We start from the raw sequence: 21,232 nt of genomic DNA, 5'->3' as shown, positions 1-21,232 counted from the left end.
ATATTCCGTTTTTATAATTGAGAAAAAAAAACTTATATAAAATTTTATTTAAACAATTCATGATAGATTGATTATAACAAAATCATTCCTACCCAAAAGATAGGATACATAACTATAAGTGACATTTCTAGGCTCTTATCATCTAGGAAGAATTCTAAAAGTGAATATTTTTTTAAATATATTTAAACGCCCACAAAAGATGTTATACTTAAATAAAAAATATTTGCATGCTTATTCATCCTTAGCGTCATCAGTATAATATGTGTTAAAAGCTAAGATATCTAGATCAACTGTGCTTTCAAAATATAAAAATTAATTGTTTTGAAAGATGCTCATTCATTGATTAAAAATCATGAATTTTGCATGTTATAATTTTAGTTTATTAAATATGCATAATTATTATTATAATTTATACGAAATATATATATAATGTGGATAAAGGTATTATTTTATAATGCTTCATAAATAATATTTTTCTTTAAAAAAATGTGTTTACATTTGTTATCTTATTATATTTGTATTCTCCAAAAATTAAACCTTGTATTGTATAAACATTGCAAAGGAAAGGCATGATTATATCATAATCTGACAGCAACTTATATCTCCACTATTTTGGTGTTTGTTATCATACTACCTTGAGTGTTAGAAAATATTTTCGAACTCTTTGCGCATGTAGGCATTTAACAAGTAAAAGGCTTCATGGCACTAATATAAAAGTTAGACATAGGAAATTATTACATAACATTTATTATGAATGAGTAAAATATGGGTGGGGGTGGGGCACGAATTAATCATCATTAAAATGGATCAGCTTAGCATGCTTTAAATTCAAAAAATTTACTATTCACAGCTGGGTCAAGCTCGAATTTCTATTTTTGATAATTCTTTTGAACTCGGTCCAAAATTTTTAAAACTTGGTTATTTTAGCTTGCACATTTTGCAAATTGTTTCAAGGAAGAAAATTGAAAATATCAATATATGATTTTCCAGCTGATTAATTGATATAATTTCTAATTTACTTATTTAAAAATGAACTGAATTTTAATTTTTTAAAATCAGCTGGATTTTTATTTTTTAAAATCATTTCATTTTGGGTGGTTCCGGGCTGAGTCTGAAGGTTTTTTTTAAAATCAGCTGGATTTTTATTTTTTTAAAATCATTTCATTTTGGGTCGTTCCGGGCTGAGTCTGCAGGTTTTTTTTAAATATTACTTTTTAAAAAATTGTAACTTTTTATCTAAATTAAGAAGTGCGTATGTGCGTTAAACTAAATATAAAAGCCTCGTCTTTCTTTATTTTATCTCTGCTACCTATTACGCTAATAGGAATATCAAATGCGAAAAAAGTGTTAAATAATTTTTAAACATGGAATAGTTATTTAATAGAATACCTGATCTGTCGAGATTTTCAAAATTCTAAAAACTGTGCTCGTTTTAACTTTTAACTCTATAAAACTTCCATTCGGCATTATACTTTTATTAACGCTCTCAATTCTTCTGTATGGATGATGTTGCAAGATTTCCTAGATTCGATAAATGATATTAGAATGTATTTAATTTTTTAATCATATAATTTCAAAAACATCGTTTTCTTTCAATGCAGTGGCGTAGCCAGAATTTTCTCATGGGGGGGGGGGGTAAAATTTTTTTAGGGGGCTATACCTTTGGCTATGTTAAAATTATTTTAAATATTTGTATATAACAAAATTTTAGAGAGTATTTCATTATAGATTTTATTTATTATAAAAAATACTTTAAACATTCCTTTATTTAATTAATTTATTTTTATTATTTAAAATAAATTTCAAAATGAAGATATTTTATACAGATTATAATATTAAAAATTTTATTAAAAACTCTATTTAAAAAAAATGTAATTTAACAATTACATAATAAGTAATTCTTATGCAAATAATGGTATTTAAAAAAATATGACGATATTATCAAAATATAAATAATACACAGTACCTTGATTAAAAATAGTATTAATTGCATAAATTTTAAGAATTAATACAAAAATTATATAAATGTTATAACTAAGCATTTTTTTAAAAAAAATTTGATTATAAATATTATATATTACTAATATAATCATATTACAATTTTTTGATTTGAATTTATAAAGAAAGGTCTACTTTCCTCTGAGATTTTGCTAATTCATCTAGAATCAAAATTTTATCTAGAATAATCTCCTTATAAATATTTGATAGATCTAATCCATTAAACGTTTTTCACTGGTGGTATTTCTTAAATAGGTTTTTAACCTTTTTAAAGTTAAAAAAGATTTTTCATTAGTGCAGTTACTAATTGATAAGGTAGCTAAAATAATTAAAAATATTTTGATATTAGGCAGGGAATCTAAAGTAGAATTACACATGGAAAGGCCCTGCAGAGCATTTTTTGGTCTCAAAGAATATTATATATTCAACATCACAAAGTAACTTATCATATGAGCCTATTAAATCCTCAGCGTAAAACTCTAAGATTTTCTTAATATCCTCTCGTGTTTCATGTATAATCAACAGTTTAGACTCAACCGGCAAAAGAAAATAAAAGCTTTTTAAAATAAAATTATGCATAATAAATCTTTCCTTTAATTAAAATAAAAATGTACCAATAAGGGGAATAAAAATGTTTATTTTATAAAAATCCTGAATCGTGGATGCATCAATATTTGAGCGATTGGACTGTCTAAAAACATTCTAGGTTTAAAAATTTCAATCCCAAACATATTAGCGATCTCCTTAACTTTCTCGTATATTTCATGAAATTTTTTATCCACATTCTCTCTGATATTTGTTAATATTTCAACAATATCCTTTAATCAATTCATAACCTCCCTTAAACAAATCAATTTTTTGTATCATTTTCTAAAATCATATGTAGCATTATTAAATAAAAAATAAACACATTGAATTGATATTAAAAATTATGGCTTAATAGCTTGCAAAATATTCCCAGCATCTGCTGAATCTTTTTCCTTGTATGTTATATAAAATTCCATTGCTGCAAATATAACATCATATAGTTCAACAAAGAGTTTCACAGACTCTTGTCTTTCAATGAATCTAGTCGGACAAAATCATTTTAGTTTCTTTTTTTGATTGAGTCAACGTCATGATATAGTAGTAGGTATAGGTTATGGCTGTGCTTGACATTTGTTGAAATAGGAATAAATTAATGATTGTTTTTCCATATTGGCAGATATATACTTTTATAAAATGGAATATGACAAACTAGACAAGTTCTATGCGGTGCAAAATAATTTAAAATTTATTTTAAAAAATCAAGATTTTTTTCGGTCTGGCCCAGCCCTAATTTTTTTTAAATATATTTTATATATTTTTAATTTTCATAGCTAATAATGGCGATTTCAAATATTTGGTTTTAAAATATACGGCCTGGCCCGGATATTTTCTAAAAAAAATTTTTTAGGCTCGGCTCCGGTATAAAAATTAAAATACGGCCGCTTAGGGCCAGGCCTGCAGGTCTCTGAAAAATATAAAAATAATCAAATACTGTAGATCCATTATTAATAATAATAAATTAAAAACATAAAAATAGTTGATTTTTAAATTTCAAGAATTTATTATCAATTTAGTAAATTAAAATAAAAGAATTTTAAAATAAATAATTTAATTTGGAAATTTTTTCATTTTTAATGCCCCCCCCCCCATGCCTACGCCACTGACTATATGCTACCTAAAAAGAAATTTATTGTATTATTACTATATAGCATAATTAACTTAATATGGACTTAATTGGACAGATTTACTATAGAGTTTTCAACATGATAACGATGTAATATCATATATTCCTCAAAAAATAAATAACATTTTGACAATGTTTAAAATTAACAAAACCCTATGTCTAAAGTTGTTAAAAAAACTTAAATGATTATTTTAAACAGGATTTTAGCCAAGCAAATATTACCTAACATCAGAGGTTCCGTTAAAACGTGTCATAAAGGTTTGACCCTCTTTTGGCTAAATCTCTAGGCCTAGGTAATATTTTTTTGAACTAAAATTTTGATTCCGATTTAAAAAAAAATAAACGGCGAAATCCAGGTTTTTAACCTACAAGGAGCAGTGAATAGGAATAACGAGAATCTATATTCAATATTTTTTAACATTACGAGAATAAGACTTATGGCCGAACTTCTAATATATGACTCCACTACAAGTAATGTTCCCTCTATTTAAGTATTCACAATAATGTTATAAAATAGTATATAGGGGAGACATGGAGCATGCTAGCCCTAAAAGGCAAACGTTAATAAAATTAAAACTATTTGATAATATTGAATAAATAATATTTCATTTTATTCTACTTATTTTTTTATGCTATACATAAAAATAATTTTTAAAAAATTTTACCTTTTAATAATAATAATTTTTCCGAATAAAATATATGAGAAAGGATGAGCGACACCCGGGGAGAACTTTCCCATGAGGCGCTTTTGAGCTAATACTAATTAATTTTAAATATAAAAATGACAAATATATTATTGCAACTACTTTATTGATAAAAATAAGCCATAATGGAAAAATTATAAAAAAATACCGAAATTTATTGACAATTTAAATAAATCAAGAATGGATTAGAATTGCAATAGGATTCATGCGAAAAAAAGTACATTTACTGGAGAAAGACCCATAAACATTTTAGCAATTGTAATATAGTTTCTTCCACTTTCTTGAATATTTGTCTTGATGACAATTTTAAATCTTGTTGTTTCATTAATCTTGATTTATATTTTAATACTCTTGCATAACTTAAATTTATTTAACGGTTAGCAAGGACGGATTTTCTTTAAATTATTAATGATCTCATCATTTATTAGTTGTTTCTCCTTTCTAATATGATTTCTTTTACCATATTCAAATTTCAATAAGCAAAAATAAATTTTAAAAATAACACTTAAAAAATTTATATGAACCTCTGAAAAGTAGCCCCAGACCCTCAATATCTTTAAAATTTAATTTTATGGTAGTTTAAACATATTTTCTGTTAAAATAATGAATAATTTTATATAAAAAATGGTTTAATCTTTTATAAAAGATAGTTTTGGGATAATTATTACCTTTATTATTTTTGATAAATTGCAGAATTTAAAAAAGTTACTATTAAGGGTATAAATCATATATTATCTTATAAAAATTTTATATGTGATCCGATATTAAAAAAATTATAGCTGCATGTGCATAATATAATAGAAAATTAACTATTAAAGTTGAGTATAGGAGAAAACTCAAGGCTCATAAGAACCTCGGGCTCATAAGATCCCAGATCTCCCTACTGCACGTACTAATAAATTGTATTTATATTATTTATATTATGATAAAATATTATGCAAGATTGTCATTGAAACTTAAAGGATATGAGAGAATAGGGTTGGTAGGGGGGGGGGGTAGGTGGTTTAATTTTGACATCCTTTTTTTGCTAATGATTTGGATTCCCTATTTTTTAAATGAGTTGAATGGAGGGGATAAGATTTTTTTAAAGAAATGGGGAGGGGGAGGGAGGGTGATAAATAGAAGGTGTAGAAGTGCTTGTCTATATACTCTTCGTAAATTTAATTATATAAAGTATAACTCACATGTGCATTTGGCGGGAGAAAATATATTCCTGTTTTATTGATTGCAAGTATTTTCTCGTCCAGTTCTTCTTGATCGTAAGAACACTTAAAAAGCACGATATGAATATTATTTTATGAATTAATTACTTTAACGTTGAAATAAGTACTACCGAACAGTTGGGAAGATTTAAGTAACGATTCCATAAACTTGATGCGCGCTTCGGATGGGCTCAATCTATTAAACTCTTTCCTTATAGTTAATATTATGTTATGCCAATGGTTTTTGTCGAAATACAAATTTTCTAAAAGCGTTTCGGGGAAAAGGAATGAAATGTCATCGAGGGCAGGATGAGATTCGGCCCCACTCGCTCTATGAATCAAGCAAGCGAGTTCAGCTAAGTCGTCCTAAGAATTCATAATAATAATATTAAAAATTTTTTTTAAAGGGGGTATTAAAATTGGATCATCGTCCAATTCATTGAATTTTATTTTTAATCATATGACCTGTCTGCAGGTTTGATAAGTTATTAATGGAAATGATTAAATTTTATTAAAAACCATTTTTAATATACCCACATTAAACCTCTAAATTAATCCATCCCATATCTCTCTAACCTTAAATCCTACATATTTGTTTAATTTTAAATAAATTTTCTTCCAATACAAAAATTTGAGTTGCAAATCCCTTGAGTTGGATTATTATCATTAAAATGAATCTAACAAATTCTTTTCCTCGTTTTAAAGCAGTATCCAAATGAGCGGAGGGAGAGAGGGGTAGGAGCCATTTACCCCAATATATTTTTCAGGAAGCTAGGAGGGGGTAGTGTTCTAGAACGGGGAGGGAGAGGAGTGGTTGAGTTACCTCCAATTTATTTATTTCTCATAAAGAAATGTCTAATGGTTGTGATGGGATTTTTTTTTAAACTAATGAGATAAAACCCATGATCTTGTGCTATAAACACGTACATCACCTTGAACGGGTTGGTATGATCAAATATTATGAAGTAAAATAGTTTACTTCAATATATTGAGGTATTCGTGGCCCGATAGTTAAATTTGGTATCATGAAAATGAGTCCTGCTAAATAGTCAGCTAAGATCTGTTTATAATGAAATTCGATGTAGCATTGACCCATGTTAGCAAAATTAAGCTGATAAGACCACATATTTCTTTTGAAAAATATAAAGTATCCGTTTTTGGTGTCTGGGACAAATTTTTTGTCCAGTTCAGTAGTTACATCTAATATATATTCATCTTTATTCAAATATTCCACCTTTTTAGCTTGAGAAAATACAAAAAAATATTTATTATTTTGTGATAAATATATATCCGAATAATTTGAAATTAAAATATACTTGGGTAGACAATGTATAGAGCAAATTCGGAAGATTCCTTTTTGTCCTTGGCTTCAAGTAAATCCCAACATATGTCTTTGATGACTTTCTCCACAACCTAATATTGTGCAAAAAAAATATATTAGTAATTGTAGATAATAATAATCAATAAAAGATAGATAGATAGATTAGATTAGATAAGATAAGATAAGATAAGATAGATAGATAGATAGAAGAAAGATAGAAAGAAAGAAAGAATTAGAAAGAAAGAATTGTGATATATATATAAAAAGCGAGTTTTAAACATACCGAACTACATTTCAATTGAAAGAGTCTACCACCTCCTCCAGGGATTCTGTAAAACTGTCTTTTAAACGATTTCCCATACTAAATTTTATTTTGAAATTTAAAAAAAATATATTTTACTATAGAATAAAAAGGTAAAGTAAAACTGATAAAGCTAAAATCTCCTCAGCGCTTGGGACGTTTTTGCGACCCGCAAATTTAATAGTCATTTCGTAATTATTGAGACATTCTTTGGCAATATCGCAACAAGATTCATTTCTGTCCAAACTGGTTGATTGAATAAAATTTAACAGGTAAGGACGGAATTTCTCGCTTCCGTTGAAATAAGAAGTCATGATGATCATCGCTTTCCATCCCTTAACACAACTCTCTCTAAATATTTTTTATTTTTAAGTAAATAGTTTATTCTAAATATAACTTTTTTAAACAATATATAAATAATTTTTATCTAATTAATTGATAACCGTTTTTTTGAACAAAGTGATTAGTTCTAGGAAAGATCTTATATGAAATTATAAAATTTTTAAAAGAAATTAATTTATGAAGGTTGTTTCATTTCCCCAAATCAACATAAATTTAGTTTTTAGATGAAACATGCTATTTTCGATATCAATGAAATGTTTCTTAACCATATTTTAGCTCAAGATATATATAAGAATTATAAAACGTGATAAATATGATAATGTAATAGCATTTTTTTTAAAAATAAATCCAATGCCATCACTGGCCTTAACGATCTAAGGGCAAAAATTAAATTTTAGCAAACAATTTCAAAATGACCTCTTTTTTAGCTAATAATTATAAATTTTTAAAAATATTTCAGGGAGCTTTTTAAATTTTCAGAGAACTTGAGCCTCTGTGCACATTCCTGCCTAATGACATGAATAATCTTATCCTCTAAAAAACAGATAATCTTTACTTTGAATCGCTCTTGTTGTTAATTAATTGTTTTATGATTTGGCAAAAGATTTCATCTTGAAGGTCGGAAAATCGGTGGCAAGAAGTGAGTATGGTATAAATACAATCCACTTCTCCAATTTCAGTCCCTGACATGGGATAATCATTCATGTATCGTAATAAAGCTTAAAATTTTTTTTAATAAAGGCTTACATAAATTATATATAATTAGCGACAACATAGTTGGCTCAAATGATGGGGAGGCAATTCGCCTCCATATATCTTTCAGAGGGATTGGGAGTAGAGAGAGCGAGTCCTTCGAAATTTTCTCTCTTTCGCGAAAACGCAGATTGGTAAGACAAAAAAATATGGAGTTTCGTGGATAAACATCACTCGTAACTTAGCGGAAACATGTCTTATTTGCAGTTCTCAATTGGAAGAAAATATCTTTTCATTTTTTAACCTTGCACAGCACTACCCAAGGGACATAAATGGGGGGTTTTTTACCAAGATTAATAGTTGAAGCCACCTGGTCGGATGTAAAAATTTTTTTTACCTATAATAATGACGTTAGACTTTTGTTGAAGCAAAAAAGAACATTCATAATACGCTGCGCTGGATATTTAATCAACCCAGATGCTGGTTCTTCCGAACCCCATGGCTGAATGTGCTAATATATCGCATAAAATGGTCAGATAAACTTGCCTAATTATAAATCTGGGGCTTAAAATTTAACTTTCCGAAATCGGAACGCTTTTTTGAGAAACGGAAGGCAAATTTATGAAACCAGAATTTAATATTTAATAAGAGTTTGAAAAATAATCTTTTATGCCCAAATTTTGAGGCAAAATTCTTTGAAGATAATAAAAATGGAACTTTTTTAAAACATATTTATTTTTATTTTAAATTGAGATTGCAATCATGAAAGATTTTTTTTATGCACAGAATCACAAAAGATTTACTTGAAAAAATTTTATGGAATTTTAGGTAAAATTTGATCTAAAATCATGTTTGAGCATTCTACAAAAAAATTTCCTTTAAAAAAAATTTTCAAAGATTTTGATTTTTTATTATGAAGAGCATTTCAATTTCTGCTTTTAATTTTATAGCAAAATCTAAACAGAACTAAAATAGTAATTTGTATTACAAATTCCGGCCTAATAAATTAAAAGTATCTATGTCTTAAATAGCTTAGGGGCTTGTATCAAAGTCGAATTCTTTTTAAAATAATTAATAAGATTAATCGGAACCAGTGACATAAGTGTAATGTACATTATAATTTTTTTATAAACCTAAAAAGCATTCCAACGCCAATTTACTTTCTTCGTTCGATTTTAGTTTCAATAGGGATCTGTCTAATGGTTTCTTTTTTAAAAAAAAATAAATCGATAATATTAAGACGGAGAAAATTCTTACACATACAGTAAAACCTCCAAAGGCGGAACACCTCTTCATGGTGACAGGAACCACATTATCATGGATCGTATTAAAGATTTTTATATAAAATGTTCTATTAAAGATCTACACATCTCCCGAAGCCCTAAATCTTGGCCAAAGTGCAGAGCTTTAAAAAAATCAAGCCGAGAAACTTGCGAAAAATATTTTGCACAGCTGGTTCGGTTATGATTTTTATATGAACCACATGGTCATACTAACCTGAAACATAATGATTCTTAAAGTGGTCACCATAGAGGTATTTACTGTATCTCAAAAAATATTTATATTTATTTATTTACTTTGATATAAGTTATCAATTTTATGTGTTCCCTTTCGTCAAATTTGCGAAAATCTATATAGCGCATAAATATACATAATATTTTAAAAATATGATTATTAATAAAGATTTTTTTTACATTTCTGCTTTAAGTTTAATAAGCATGAGAGTGTCTCATCTTCTCCGCTTTGAATACATTTTTCGTGCAATAATTCCAAAGATGGATCTAAATTCAACCTGTTATTAAAATATCATTATTTGCTTTTAAACAAAAAAATAAAGAATCAATGAGTAAGTATACTGATAATTAGAAGTGGCGAGTCGGATAACTCCTATAAAATAATTTTACCGCCTGATAAAAAAATAATACGAGCCGAGAAATTAAAAAGTTGATTCTGGCCTCGCCGAACCTTAATATACACCATACAAATTACTTTTTCACTTCATATAACTTCTATATATAATCATAATTAATCCTTACCAATACAATTTAACATAATTTTCATTAATTTTTGAACAATGGTTAAATTGACCCTTGCTTAGTAAGGTGGGGTATTTGGATAGATTTTAGATTGTTATCACAAATTGAGACACATGATTATGGTTTTAAGGGATTTAGAAGATCTAGATTTTAGCAAATAATAAATTATTTTATAGCGCGGATTTTTAATAGAAAACCTCCTTTTCCGGCAAGAATCATGACAATTCCGCCTATTAACTATAAATACTATTTATATATACCTAGGTTATTCATATAAATAGAAAAAATACACAAAACTTTATATATAAATTGTCTAAAGGTTTTACACGACACCAAGCTGGTCTAAATTGAAGTTTAAATAAGTTTTGTATCTATAATCTTTAATAGTAAATAGTACAAATTAAATTATATTTTTCATAAAACACATTAAATAAATTTTGTAAATCAACAATCTTTAATAGTAATTAGCACAATTAATTAATAAATTTTTCAAAAAACAATCTTACATGACCAACCTAGATTTTAGGTTATTCTTATCTAATGATATTAATTCAAATATTATGGTATTGACTATTAAAATACCATTGGTTTATTATAAAATGACTCTTAAAAGACTCCCTATATTGCTTTAAACCTTACTAAAATTAATAGCCTCCATGACCCAACATTATCTAGATGTTCAGGATTAAAACTACAGGCTCCGCCTCTTACTAGTATACTACCTTCCACATTACACATGCCCACTAATATTGAACAGGAAAATCAAAATAGCTATTTAAAATCATCATTTAATAACTTTCATAATAATTTTACCAACTTCTTATAATATTAATATTCAACATGATTCTGCGATAGCAAATAATTCAACATTAAAATTTCTAATTATCCAGATCATTCATTGACTAACAAATTCTTGGCTAAAGACTTCCCCACAACATAATCCAGAATACCCTGGGGAGCAAGATTTGTAACACCATCCTTTGTGGTAAACCTTATCATAAACATTTTTTTAACAATGAACAAATTTCTCATGATGCAGACCAAATTTTCAATGAACTACTTGTCAAACATCCTGCTAGTTAAAAACAATCCTTTCTCATTATTTAAGCCATCTTGAATCAAATTTGCTCTAAACTAAGTGTCTGAAGCTATTATATCATTTTCATTAGACACTGTTATCCATTAATTTTACTATTCTCATCATAATAGTTAATGGGGTCTTCTTTTACTATTCTCATCATCCAAAATATAAAACCAATTGTAATTTTAACCTCAATGTATGGCATTTGGATGATGGCACATTATCCGGTGAATATATTCAACTACAAATTTTTCTTCCCCAGTTATTGATATTTTTACCTATGAGTTTAAAGATAAAATCTTCCTAGGGTCAAAAATAGGAGGGGATCTACAGGCATCCAATCATTTTTAGAATGCAATCTGATTAATCTTTACTCAAAAGAAATTTCAAGAATTTAACTTCCCAATAGGTGTTTTATTTAATTTAAAAATTTTAATATTCCCAAAATACAATATTCCACTTCAAAAAATATGAAGAAAATTTTTAATCTATATATGAGAACATAACTTTCGAGCCACAGTAGTACTAACCTTCGTTCATTGGTAATGGATAAATCAGACCAAGCATGGTTAGAAGCTTATCCAAGCATGTTATATAAATATCTATTGACTAATAAGAAATTTATATGTGCTTTGGCTATAAGAGAGCTTAGACATATCTTTACCCTACAATTGTAAAAGATGTGGGTAATGGTTGATTCTAAAGATAGACATCCACTCTATTGTCTTATGAACAGATGGAAATATGTATGGCACAAAAGAATGAATAAAATAATCTATTTATTCATTATTCAAAGCTGATATTCTTTCACTTCTCGGACCACGAGATGCTTCCGTTATTAATAACTTGTGACCTGTTGGACATATGTTAACCCCACGGAATAGAGGAAAACACATGTATTGAGACTTTACATGCATCATTTTCGCCCCATCTAATAATAATTACGGTCCATTAGGAATAACGGAATCCAAAAATATTCACATCTAGCCGACAACAATAAATTTATACCCAATGTGAGATCAACAAACTGCTCATTTGGGAAAGAGGCTAAATCCTAAATCAAACTAATTAGCCAGAAGAGCCCTACAAAACCAAACTCGAGGTCTCTTTGATCAAAGAAATATCAGTTTCAAAATTTTACATTACAATAGTAAATTATTTAAAGATTCATGGACGTCATCAGAGGAGGATGACTATTTTTAACCACTTTTTAAAATATTTTTTTATAAATATTTAATATAAATTTTATTTCTAAATATGTTATATTATAAATTTTAATTTTATTTCTAAATATGTTATATTATAAATAGTTTACATGTTACTTTTAATTACTTTATATAATATCGATTATTAAATAAATAAAACACAAATATTTTTATAAATTCTGGAACAAGATATCGGTAAAACAAAAATCTTAATGTTTTAAGTTATAAAAATTTGCTAAAACCAGAGTAAAAACACGAATTTGCGAAACCCATAAACTAATAAATTTAGGGTAGCATATTTTCAGTAGCCATCTATACAAAAACTCATAAAATACCCCAAACCTTACGCGTTATATTTTTTTTCTTTACCCTTTTTTATACTCAAGTGATAAACCATTTATAATCCTCTCTTACTTTATCCTTATCCTATTTTTAAGGTTTTATTTATTATAATAATATAGCATATACTTTTCTAAACAAATTCTGAAATTAAGAAGGGCGTAATAAAAAAAGCTGTGCGGATTGGAGGAATTTAGGCAATATGAATCGTATACATTGATGTCATCCTCGATGATCTTCGGCGATCCATTCGTAAAATTATTATTGCTGCTGTAATTGCTGAAGAAGGAATGATTTAAATCCTTGTTGATAGGGATATCTCTCCAACTGTTTTTGTAAATGTTCCTTTCATCGTACTCCGTAACATTGTCTGCCATCGCGTTATCATAACTATTGCTACCATTATGATTTAAACCGTGGCCGTTTCCATTCCTATGATTATTATAATTTTTCGTTTGCAAATTTTGGGAGGGTGGATTGCTGAATTTCTGAGGGGGACGGGTAAAATTAGAATCGTGATGCTTTAAATCGTTTGCTTTGGACAAGACGCTATCTTTGTGAAAAATAGGTGGTTCGGCTTTGTGACTCAAGTTGTTTCCGTTATTTTGATTTGAGTAGCTTTTTACGGTTTCAAAATACGGTTTCTTAGACCCATCGGTCTCGAATCTGTAAGTGGTATTAGATTTTTCGTTTCCGTTTGAATGGTATTGGTCATGATTATTGCTCCAATAATTTTGAGGTTTGATTAGCGAGTGACGGGTCGAACTTAAATCCGAAGCCTTGTCCGAAATTTCCCCTTTCCAGCCTGATTTATATCGATTATTTTTGTTGTCAACGTAGGGGCCGTCGTTTGGAAAAAGTTTTATAGAACTTTTGCTAAACTAATTTATAATTATCAATTTAAAATTTTTTATAAAACCTTGGTCTAAATTTATTCTTAAGCGAGAATTCGTTTGACATCTGCCCATTAAGAAAGATTTCTAGGCATAATCAATTATATTTAAAATAATCGGTATACGTTATTTTTCATGCTTAAATTAGAAAAATATTTTAGACCTTCCAAAATAAAAACTGAGCACTCCTCTGTCTATATATCGACGTTAATGAATCAGGCATTGAGGGAAATTATTACGAATAAACTGTCCCGTCCCCCGCAAATAAAATTAAAATAATATATACCATGCCACTTTGTCCGAGCGCGGTGAATGGGTGTTTTAAATGTAATTGATCGCTGTGATGTCTCCTCCGTTTGTCTTCGTCGTACACCTTTTGGTTTTGAAATATAGATGGAGGGGAGGCTCGCTTATCATTATGTACAATGGAGGATGTCTGAAATGGATCTTCAGTTCTGTATGAATTCCCATTGGTCCACCCATTCTGAGTAGGTGGTGTGGGAGAAGGTTCTTTCCTACTTTTGTTAAGTCTCCATCTATCCTGGTTTCTAAGCTTGGAATTTAAACCGATATTTATCAAACTTTTCATCGAATTGGTGCGTAATTTTTGAGAAATACTATTATGTTTGTTTTGATATGGCAGGGTGTCTTTAGGAGAATCGCTCACTATAGAATCTCTTCGAGATTTACGTAAGAAGTTTAGTTTGTTGGCTGTTTAGTATGTTACAATAAATTATATTTAATATTTATAGATAAAGAAATCTTATTTTTTGTCATAAACATAATGTCTTTTTCCCAAGATTAAAAAAAGGACGCTATTGTACTTTAAGGAAGATATATGCGAATTAGAAGAAGTTTCTAGAATAGGACTTCTCCTTAAACTCATAAAATTTTTAATCAAAAGATTTATGGTATGAAATTAAAAGGGCGTTGTAAGTGATAAAGTTATAGAGAAGGGGGGGGGGGATATTGTTTACCTATATTTTAAAGGACAAATATATGGTCAATATAAACATAGATTTTAAAAAATACCTAATTTACTAAATTTTGCATTTGAATCATCGAATTTTAAACTCGAATCCTTAAAAATATAATTAGAGGTATCGTTATGATTATTGCGTTTTTTGTTGGCTTCTAGAGACAATTCAATCAATTTAGTTTCCTTTAAGAATGCTGTTATTATATCGTTAATTTCGTATACCTTTTTTAAAAATAAAATGATTTAAAAAAATGTGTTTAAAAAAAACTCCTTATAAATTTAGTATCCTATACTTAAAAAAATTAAGCCTGCTCAAATTATATGCATGCGTGTTTATCTTTGTCTATTTTTCTGACGACCCCAATTGTTTGTATAATATATATGTGGTATGTAATTTTATTAATATAATACCTACCCATTGAGTATGAAGAATTAACGATTTTGAATTTTTCAGTAAAATTTTTATCGTGTTTAATGTTGTTATTTGTATATCGTTTATCGAGTCAAATCTTTAGACATTTATCCGAAAGAAATAAAATATATAGATATATGTTATAATTTGGGGAAAAAACGAGATTCTACTTTTCAGAAAACAGTTGGGAGACTGGGGTTAGGTAAACCCCGGGGCTTGGCAAACCACTTAATCTCATTTTAAAATTAAATACACCAGAAGGTTAAGATTTTATCCTAATGTAGTTTTCATTAGTATACATCTATTGACAAAATATATTTTAAAATAATTAATTACTAAAAATTTTATTTAAGAAATAAAATTTTGATGAAATTTTCAAAAGATTTTTACATGACAGAATTTTAATTTTAATTTTAATTAAAATATATGATCATTTATATGTAAATTAAATTTTATTACAAAGTTTAAACATTCTTCTATAATTTGGGTAAGTTTTATGAGTATTTATCAAATCTAGATATTATTTCAATCATGATTTGTCAATCTAGAGCTAGCGGGGTTTGCTTAACCATACACGTCAATTATAGCAATTAATAATGAAAAAAATTTCAAAATCTTGAAAAGGCAATTTCATGGCTGTTTATGATTGGTATTTAGAATTTATGCTAAGAAATCTTAATATCTCCTTAAAATTCATATTTTTTTATGCCCAAAATGTTTAAAATTAGCCAAAGTTAAGTTTCAATTTTTATATATAATTAGCTTCAATTTATAAGTATTATGATATTTTGAACAATAAAACAATAAAATTATTCTATACATATCATTATTAATAAATAAAAATGCATTTCAATTTATGGCCTAAAAACCAATGGTTTAGGAAGCCCCTTGAAGTGGTTTGCCTCACCCTGCTATTGGGGCTTGTTGAACATTTCTTTTACAAAAAATAAAATTAAAAAAAAATAATTATATTCTTAAGATTATTTATAAGGCACCTTTATAGAGTATAGTTTTAGGTATCCAATCATATATTATTTTTTATATTATCTATAAAACAACAAGAGCTATAGCCAATTTTGTAAAAATTGGTTCGACTAACCCCAGTCTCCTCTATGTAATATTGCATACCACGCGCAGTAAAAGTCATTTTAAAAGAAGCAAAAATTCGAGAAATATTGAAGTTTAATTTCTTCTGGTATTGTCATATTAAAATATTAGAGTCTTTCATCTTTAAATTGTATGTTTTATCTGCTTATGAATTTAACATATATAATTGTTATAGCTTTTGGGAAAAATTGATTTTATAAGGAAATTTTAAAATTTAAAAAAAAAAGGAAAGGAAATATATTATAGTGTGTAAAAGCCCTATCCTATAAATTTGGACTATTATGCCATAAACATTTGTGCACCTTTAATATTTTTTTAAAATCGATATAAAATACATCAAAATTATTAATAAAAACCGTAGGACAGTTATTTTACACATCTAAAATATATTTTTAGTAAATTCAGATTTTTTCTAATTTAAAAATCGCCATGGTGGATGATTTTAAATTGAAAAATTCTAACTCGCATATTCTTAAATAAGCTTATAACATATACAATATGTTTTTTTTTAAAACTGAATCTCTCGTGGTTTAATCTGTATAAATTGTAAATTCTTTTCTTCTGTTTTTTAAAAAAAGGAACTTATAAATTGTTTTGAAAAAATCAACGAAAATTCTATATTAGAATTAGAATTTATATATCATATATTAAGAATATATCTTACCCGTGACTTTCTAATATGTTCAATTTTTCGCCTTCGTAATTTTCACGATGTCGATTCACTAATTTGATACCCGAGTGACTTATGGCTAATAAATGATCTCTGCCTCTTAAACTTTCGCACTTTAAATATAAGTATTTTTGTTTTGAATTTTTTGAAGGTGATAATTTGCATTAAACAATAAAAGGGAAAATTAAAAATTCATGAATGTTTGGAAAAAAAATTGATAATTAAAATTTTTGAACAAATTTACCTAAAAATTTCAAATATTTTTTGCAGAAAATATTAAGTAAATATTTTCTAATTTTAGTTGGTAAAAAATTGTTTAATGAAATCACAAATTTTTCTTAAAACTCTGTTTTGCCTAATATTTTTAAAAAAATCTGCCTGAACTCGTTTATGGATTTCTCTTTTTTTGTCTTGCTTTTTTAATTTAAGAGTAATGGGCGTTTTTTTGGAACCATTTTAATCTTTCTTTCTTTATTTATTTCTTTCTTGTCACAATATTTTCAACACAAATTATTACATGTAATATAAAAAATGGAAAAAGATGAACAAATTATCTGCCCCCCCCCACACCCTGGTAGTTATAATATTTAAATAATAGGCCTTTTCATAAATTCCCCTTTATGTATACTATTTTCTCACAAATTTTAATTAGACATCTTGTCACAAAATAAATGTAATCTCTTTAACTTCCTCTATAACATTTCCCCATCTTTTGTAATAAAATTATGCTTCAAATTACAAAGTTTAAATTCTGTATTATTATATAATTGCTATTTTGTTTGCTATGTAATTTTTTATAAATGAAAATATTTTGACTACCTTTTTTTATATGCATAAAATTTGTAAAAAATGGAAATAAGGTAAATAAGCAGCGAATATACATTATATATCTTTTATTTGACATTTCTCTTACTTTTTCCCTAAAATATCTCAATATCTAGAGTATATAATCCTTTAAAATTTTTATTTTTTTTATACTAAACTCTCGTATAAGTTATATATAAAAAAATTAACCATCCAAACCACCCCTTTCTCCTACCACCCTGCTCTATATTACGATTTCAAAATAATGTTTCATACATAACTGATTTTAGTTTAAAGTGATCATAAAATAAAATATAAACATCAGAGTTTGAAAAAATTTTTTTTGACTTGCATGAAAATTAATTACAAAAGATTTTGGCATTTTTAGATTAAATTTGATCCAAAATCTTTCTTTTTCAAAAAAGGGTCAAAATTTTTTTTAAAGATTTTTTTTTCGAACATTGAAACTTACTTTAACATTGGTTAATAAAATAAGTGCCTCATTTAACGAAAAAAAATTGTTATGTATTATTTCAGTATATATTTAAAAATTAAACAAAATTTCATCACTTACGCACACTGGGAAAAATCGGTTAAAATACAAAGGTAGGATTTTAGCCTCTTCTATGATCAATTTCAGTATGGTTAACTTGATATCGTAGATCCTATTTATGTCAATTCCGTTATTTCCTTTTTATTATGATAAATGAATAATAATTAAATCAATAAAACAAAAAATATCTAGTTTACTAAAAAAAAAATTTAATTTTAATAAAAGGTTGAATTATTTTTCACTTTGCTATCTCGAAATGATTTGTTTTACAAAAAAAAACGACTGTTATCTTTAAAATAACAATTATTTAAGAGAATAGAGGGAAGGGGGGGGGGATGAAAAAGAAAACTTTTAACCCTGACCAATATTTTTCGAAAACACGAATTTCGGAATTCCCTCCCTCCCTTCCTTTCTTATTCTTATTTTAATAATAAAAACATACATCTTTTTATACTATAGTATAGGTGCTTATTGTAATAATAATAAAATATTTGAGAGTTAAAATAAATGTTTTATTCTTCCTATATTTCTGACATAATTTATGAAAATTTTCTAGGTAGCGCCAGAGCTCTCTATCTCGGGGGTGTAGAAACATATTGACAAACAGTTTTAATTATTTATGCAAAGTTCTTTTTTTTTGTCAAATAGGGTGTGTCCTAGTTTAAATCTTTTAGCCCTAAGCTAAACAGAAATAAGTATCAAAAATAAGACGAAACATAGGAAATAGTATTTTTAAAATATAATTTAGAATATTTATTTTTTTCCTTATAATATTTATTGTTTATTCATAAATTTTTAGGATTTTTTTCGTTCACTTTCTTAAATGTAAGAATAAATTTCTGAGAGAATTTAAATAGAAAATTAAATTTTAAAGAAATGGTAGCAAATTTATTTACAAGATATCAATATAAAAGTAATTATAAAAGCACAATATTTTACTTAATCATATATTCCATAGGGAGTGGGTTCAACCCTAAAACTACCAATTGTCTTGTCTATAGCCCTGAAAATCATCATAATTCATAAAATAATTTACTTTTAATATTTGAATGGGTATTATTTATAAAACGGGCAAAATTAATCATTTATTTTTTATAATAATTCATTGAAATATAGTTGATAATAAATTTGACTTTTAAAAATTAAAGGAATAATTTAGTCTTGTTGTTATCTATAAAATGTGTATATTTATTTTTATTCATATTTACATTAAAGTATTTAATTTTTTTATTCGCTGATAGTTTTATTCAAATAATTTATTTTTTAGTAATATTATATTTTTTTTCATTGAAAAAGGTGACTATTACTGAAAAAACTCCAGAAAAATTATCAATATATTGTATATTATTTTATATATAAAATATTAATAATTTAATTATATATTTGTGAAAGAAATAAAAATGGATTAAGTAGGTATGTGCAATAATAAATATATGAATAAGATATATAATTATATTACGTGTAGAACGCACTAACTAAACAATTACAAAAAAGTTATTAATTATTGTTATAAATGTTTTTTTGAAAAGTCACAAGTTAATTACTAACAAATACATTGAATATAACATATACACATGTTAAAGTATAGTGGAATAAATAGTAAATGTGTTAACAGATATAAGTATTTAAACATATAGACTTAATTTTTATGTTAAATTTTTAATTTGCTTAAATACGAAATGTATAAATCTATATTGTTATTAATTGTCCGGAGAAATTATGAATTCATAATGAGTCCTTTTATCATATTAAAACTTTAAAATAGTGAAATTTTATTTTTTTAAAAAGGCCTCATTGTGTTCTATTGAGGATGATCGTATTACATAAATGTACAATACAACTTTATGTGAACGACAATGAGCTGTCTTCTATTTTCCTCAACAGTAGAACTGCAACCGAAGCGAAAGTGAAGTTGAGGTATTAAACAGTTTAAACGAATACCAATGTACAAAATATTAATTACTACGCTCAATAATGGATTATCAAATTGGAACGATATAATAAGATCTTATTTAAATCTAAAAAAAAGCCCACGGAGTTATTATTGTACAATCAAAAATGTGTCGCCCCTTTTTCTCTTTTTTGGCTTGTTAACAGCCATACGTCCCACTTTAGGTTGCGGCCCTCCGCTAAATTAATTTATGTTACACGGAAAAAGGAGAATAGATGCCCAGAGAATTTAAAATTCCCCCCAAAATCCCGCAAAAATGTCAAAAATCATAAAATTTTATAAGATGCTAATTTTAAGAAATTTTAAATATATTTTTATGTACTATATATTTATCTCGATATTATATTCATATTTCATCAAATTTTTGATACTTTATTTTCCACTATTCATTCAAAGTAAAAAAAATAACTCTGATTGCGAACTAAATATATTATAAATATTAAATCCAAATATGACTCAGAATAACGAATATTGTTGGCTAATATAATAAATCCAGTGTTCATTTTTGCAAAATTTAATCTATAGAAAGGAATCTAAATAAGTTATAGAATTTTTTCTGCTAGCAAGCTGTAACTACAGCTAAAAAGTTGCATAGAATCAATAACTATATAGTGCTACAAATATATTCAACATATTAACGAATAAAGTAAAGCTCAAAAAATTATGTATTTTGTAGTAGGGACAATCTTGTTAATAGTGTTGTTAAACGGCTCATTTTGAGCCGATTTTTAAAAACGGCTAACTCAATATTTTAGCCTAAAAAATATAGCCTAAGCCTTGAGATTTCGCTAATAGATGTCCAAACCTTTGTTCCTTCTACAAACAAAATCTTCAGGCTTGAGTTAAATTATTCTGGATGAAATAGTGAGTTAGCCGTTTTTAAAAATCGGCTCAAAACGAGCCGTTTAACAACACTACTTGTTAAGAGCG

General features: G+C 26.8%; 1 protein-coding gene across 3 annotated transcripts in view; it reads right to left on the bottom strand.

Moving 5' to 3' along the window:
• Window positions 1-437: 437 nt before the first annotated feature.
• Window positions 438-21,232, bottom strand: part of LOC135922729 (unconventional myosin-XV-like) — a 36,624-nt gene continuing 15,829 nt past the window's right edge. For 2 of the 3 annotated variants that reach the window (XM_065457177.1, XM_065457176.1), the window contains 18 exons: window positions 18,373-18,488; window positions 16,989-17,107; window positions 15,221-15,314; window positions 14,859-15,027; window positions 14,113-14,537; window positions 13,063-13,814; window positions 9,967-10,064; window positions 9,850-9,902; window positions 9,406-9,478; window positions 8,136-8,298; window positions 7,363-7,588; window positions 7,220-7,297; window positions 6,932-7,028; window positions 6,595-6,857; window positions 5,724-5,981; window positions 5,598-5,681; window positions 1,390-1,521; window positions 438-705 (listed from right to left, as the gene is read on the bottom strand). In XM_065457177.1, the coding sequence (XP_065313249.1) occupies window positions 643-705; window positions 1,390-1,521; window positions 5,598-5,681; window positions 5,724-5,981; window positions 6,595-6,857; window positions 6,932-7,028; window positions 7,220-7,297; window positions 7,363-7,588; window positions 8,136-8,298; window positions 9,406-9,478; window positions 9,850-9,902; window positions 9,967-10,064; window positions 13,063-13,814; window positions 14,113-14,537; window positions 14,859-15,027; window positions 15,221-15,314; window positions 16,989-17,107; window positions 18,373-18,488 (3,263 nt within the window). In that variant the 3' untranslated portion in view covers window positions 438-642. Of the gene's footprint in view, window positions 706-1,389; window positions 1,522-4,374; window positions 4,469-5,597; window positions 5,682-5,723; window positions 5,982-6,594; window positions 6,858-6,931; window positions 7,029-7,219; window positions 7,298-7,362; window positions 7,589-8,135; window positions 8,299-9,405; window positions 9,479-9,849; window positions 9,903-9,966; window positions 10,065-13,062; window positions 13,815-14,112; window positions 14,538-14,858; window positions 15,028-15,220; window positions 15,315-16,988; window positions 17,108-18,372; window positions 18,489-21,232 lie in introns of those variants that run through there. The other variant, XR_010571013.1, reaches the window with a different exon arrangement.

Source organism: Gordionus sp. m RMFG-2023, chromosome 1, assembly GCF_954871325.1.
Source record: "Gordionus sp. m RMFG-2023 chromosome 1, tfGorSpeb1-WG-v2, whole genome shotgun sequence".
Taxonomy (NCBI): domain Eukaryota; kingdom Metazoa; phylum Nematomorpha; class Gordioida; order Chordodea; family Parachordodidae; genus Gordionus; species Gordionus sp. m RMFG-2023.
The sequence above is the reverse complement of the archived record's forward strand: the minus strand, read 5'-3'. Positions and strand labels throughout refer to the sequence as shown.